The sequence below is a fragment of the Halyomorpha halys genome, unplaced genomic scaffold (genome assembly GCF_000696795.3).
Source record: "Halyomorpha halys isolate HHAL.00 unplaced genomic scaffold, Hhal_1.1 Scaffold854.1, whole genome shotgun sequence".
Lineage (NCBI taxonomy): Eukaryota > Metazoa > Arthropoda > Insecta > Hemiptera > Pentatomidae > Halyomorpha > Halyomorpha halys.
In genome coordinates, this window is record NW_027115045.1 from 231,790 (window position 1) to 235,081 (window position 3,292).

General features: G+C 29.9%; 2 protein-coding genes across 3 annotated transcripts in view; one reads left to right on the forward strand and one right to left on the reverse strand.

The window, feature by feature from the left end:
- Positions 1 to 2,311, forward strand: part of LOC106686644 (cytidine deaminase) — a 10,691-nt gene extending 8,380 nt beyond the window's left edge. Inside the window, exon 4 of one of the 2 annotated variants that reach the window (XR_010844730.1) lies at positions 1,998 to 2,136. Coding sequence is in view for 1 of the 2 variants with exons in the window: in XM_014430045.3 (XP_014285531.1) it covers positions 1,998 to 2,290 (293 nt within the window). In the remaining variant the exon portion in view is untranslated. Of the gene's footprint in view, positions 1 to 1,997 lie in introns of both variants that reach the window. The other variant, XM_014430045.3, reaches the window with a different exon arrangement.
- LOC106686642 (4'-phosphopantetheine phosphatase) overlaps positions 1 to 3,292 on the reverse strand; it is a 54,930-nt gene that overhangs the window by 32,109 nt on the left and 19,529 nt on the right. The gene's annotated exons all lie outside the window — the stretch shown is intronic.

The following is a 3,292-nucleotide window of genomic DNA, read 5'->3' on the forward strand; positions in this document are numbered from 1 at the left end:
AATAAATAATTACCTTGTCTCAAAAAATTTTGAAATAATATTATTTAAACAAACATTTTATTCAGTGCAAGACAGTATTTTAAAAGAAAAAATTTAGTAGTCCTGTAGCTCTGTTTAATTTTCATGTTGACGTTCATAGTTTCTGTTGCTGATGAACTATAAGTGTTGTAGTAGGACATATCAGCCTAGCTTAGGTATTTCAGGGTAAGTGGGGCCATTCTTATTGCACCATTAAGACTTGTGGATGTACTCCTATCTAACAGAAAATGTTGGAACTAAAGACCAGAACTACTCACTTTCTGCATCTTGAGACAGATAAATTTTTATTATTTACTGGGAATCCAGTCTAACTGAAAAATGGAGCTACATCCTAATTACTGTATTAAATTTCCTTTCGATTGTAACTTTTATAATTTTTTATTACAGATACAACATTTCTTATTAAAAATTATTCTTAAATTGTTTGGAAATAATTCAAACGATAAATAAATTAAATTAGTTATTATTTTATGAATAACAGTGCAAATTTATGGCTCCCTGCTTATTGTTTTCTATAAGCATAGATTATTTCTATTGAAAAATGATTTTCAGTCAATGAACCAACTGACCAAAAAAACACTTCAAACATTACTGAGTATTTAATATTTGGATATTAATGAATAATAAATAGTTTTACTAAAAACTGTAACTCTATAACTCACAGAGGGTATTGGATTCAGTGTTTGTTAAAGAAGTATTTTTTCTTGACCATCGTTTATAGGAAAATCATATGGTCAGCATTCACACTAAATCCCTAACTGTAATAAAGGCTACTCAATTAATATAAGCTGAGTGTGCCCTAGGTGAGTCTCCCAACCTTGGAGTTGATTCATGGCTAATACAACAGAATAAATAAATTACCTGAGTTGATTCGTGTTTAATATAACTGAATAAATAAATTATCTGCCACTGTTGGACTTGAACATAGGCCCTTGAGTTCAGTAACTCACCCATTAAACTACTCCATTCTCCAATTATAATACAAGAAGTTATACAAATTTTAAATGTAATGTTTGCAACCTCTTTTTATTTTAAAAGCTTTTAAACAAGACAATCTCATTCATTACAAGTAAAAATTTATTATATACTTTTTAAGTATCTCTCTTTAGTAACAGGGCCTGGTGTTTGTGACTTTTAGTTTAAAAAAGAAATGTTTCTTTAACCATGATAACATTAAAATTAAACTGAAGTATTTTATTTTTTTTTTTTATTACTTTAAAACAGTTCTGCTCGAAAGCTGCTCTCTAAATTCTGGTTCTCCTAAATTCAGCTATATAGGGCAGGAAGAACATGTTATCAATTTATTCTAAGCAGAGAGAGGAGATTGTGATATATTCACTGGGTCTACATACAGTAAATGTTTCTTTACATTATGTGAATGATATTTTTTATATAATATTATAATTCATTAACTAATTGTTTATTATATTATTATTATTGTATGAGAGACTGGGACATCATCTCACTCATACAGGGTGTACCGTTAATGTCTGAAACTTATGGAAGTGATATTAGACCTCAAACGCAACAAAAAAGTTAATTTGGGCTAATGTCCAGTTCCAAATAAGGAGTTCATTTAATTTTATATATATAAATAAACGAAATGTTGATTAGCAATACAGTTTTCTACTACTATTTTGATAGCTTTATTGACCGCCACCCGAACTATCTTCCTACAATCTACTGCTTGCGGTCAACTATCTCCTTCCAATAAAAAGTTTTTGATTCATATTTGGGAATATATTAATTATATATTCATTCATATGAATATATAATTATTATTCACGTGAATAACTTTTTAAAAAATTGAATTTCCTTCTTCCATTTTCGGAATTACTGCATAACTCAAATGGACTTTTCCAGTCCATTTGATATCTACTATCACTTCCTTATGTTCCGGACATAGTATTTATATGAAAAATATTTTTAACAATTCTAAAACAGCGTTATAATTTTAGGGACTGTATTTACCGGCTGCAACATCGAAAACGCTGCCTATGGAGTAAGTATATGCGCTGAGAGAACTGCTTTAGTCAAAGCTGTAAGCAGCAGAGAAAAAGAATTTGCTGTGATAGCAGTCAGTGCGGAAATGGCTGGCGGGAAGATCACGTCACCTTGCGGGGAATGCAGGCAGTTCATCTCGGAATTCGCAAAAAATGGAGATATAGAACTCTATCTGACCACTCCAGATAAAGGAAAAATCCTACAGACATCGATCTACGAAATACTACCTTTAGGTTTTGGATTTTAAATAAAATAATTTGATTATTAATCCTGTGTCTTAATTTATTTGGTGAATAATCCACAGCTTAAAGATTATTGTGTTAAGAACTTTCCTCTGAACGATAACCTCGATGCAGTGTGGCTACTCACCAATATCAAATGCTAAAACATTCGACATGAAGGTATGGTATTAGTGCATCCGATTCATAAAACCCGTCCCATAGAACATACATCTGCAAATAATTTTAAAAAATAGTTTCGAGTCTCACTTAACACGGAAACGCAGTTTTAGAAATTACTTTTTAAATTATTAATGGAAATTTAATGTATATCTTTACTAAAAAAATTTTTGATCCTACATTATTTTAATTTTAGAAGATCTGAATGGGCAAAAACCCTGAAACATTGTTCAGATCTAAAGAAGAGTTTTTAATATTGAAAAATAAAAATAAATTAATAAATTTTTCATTAGGCTCTGTATTAGATTTAATTTCCTAATGTTTTTCCAGCTAAGACAAAAAAAAAAAAAGAAAAAGGAACTTGACAATTTTACGTGGAATAAAAACAGAAGTCCTGTTGAAAAAACTAACGACTATGATAACGTAATCGGTTCTTACATTCATTAAAAGATTGAACATTTTTAAATATATGATTTAAAAATATTCCTGATAACTGATCTAATAAACAAAACACTGACCTTGCATTGTGTGGCGAGGCAGATTTCTAATGGGAAGTAAATAATGCTGTTATTGTAACATTGTCAGCTTTCACAGAAAATTTCGCTCGTCTTGGATCAGTCCAGGCAAAGTTGGTGAACAGAAAGGTGAGTGTCCAATTATTTAACAACTTTATTAACAATAATGGCAAGACTTAACTGTTTTATTAGTTATTACGTTAGTTTAATATCCGATTTATTTAATTATATCAATATAAATTCATGACCAGAGGAAATGAAAATTCCTTGTGCTGGTGAATTATTATTTTTTATTGAGGTGTAGATAGTTGACCGTAGATTAATGCTTGAAGAAGT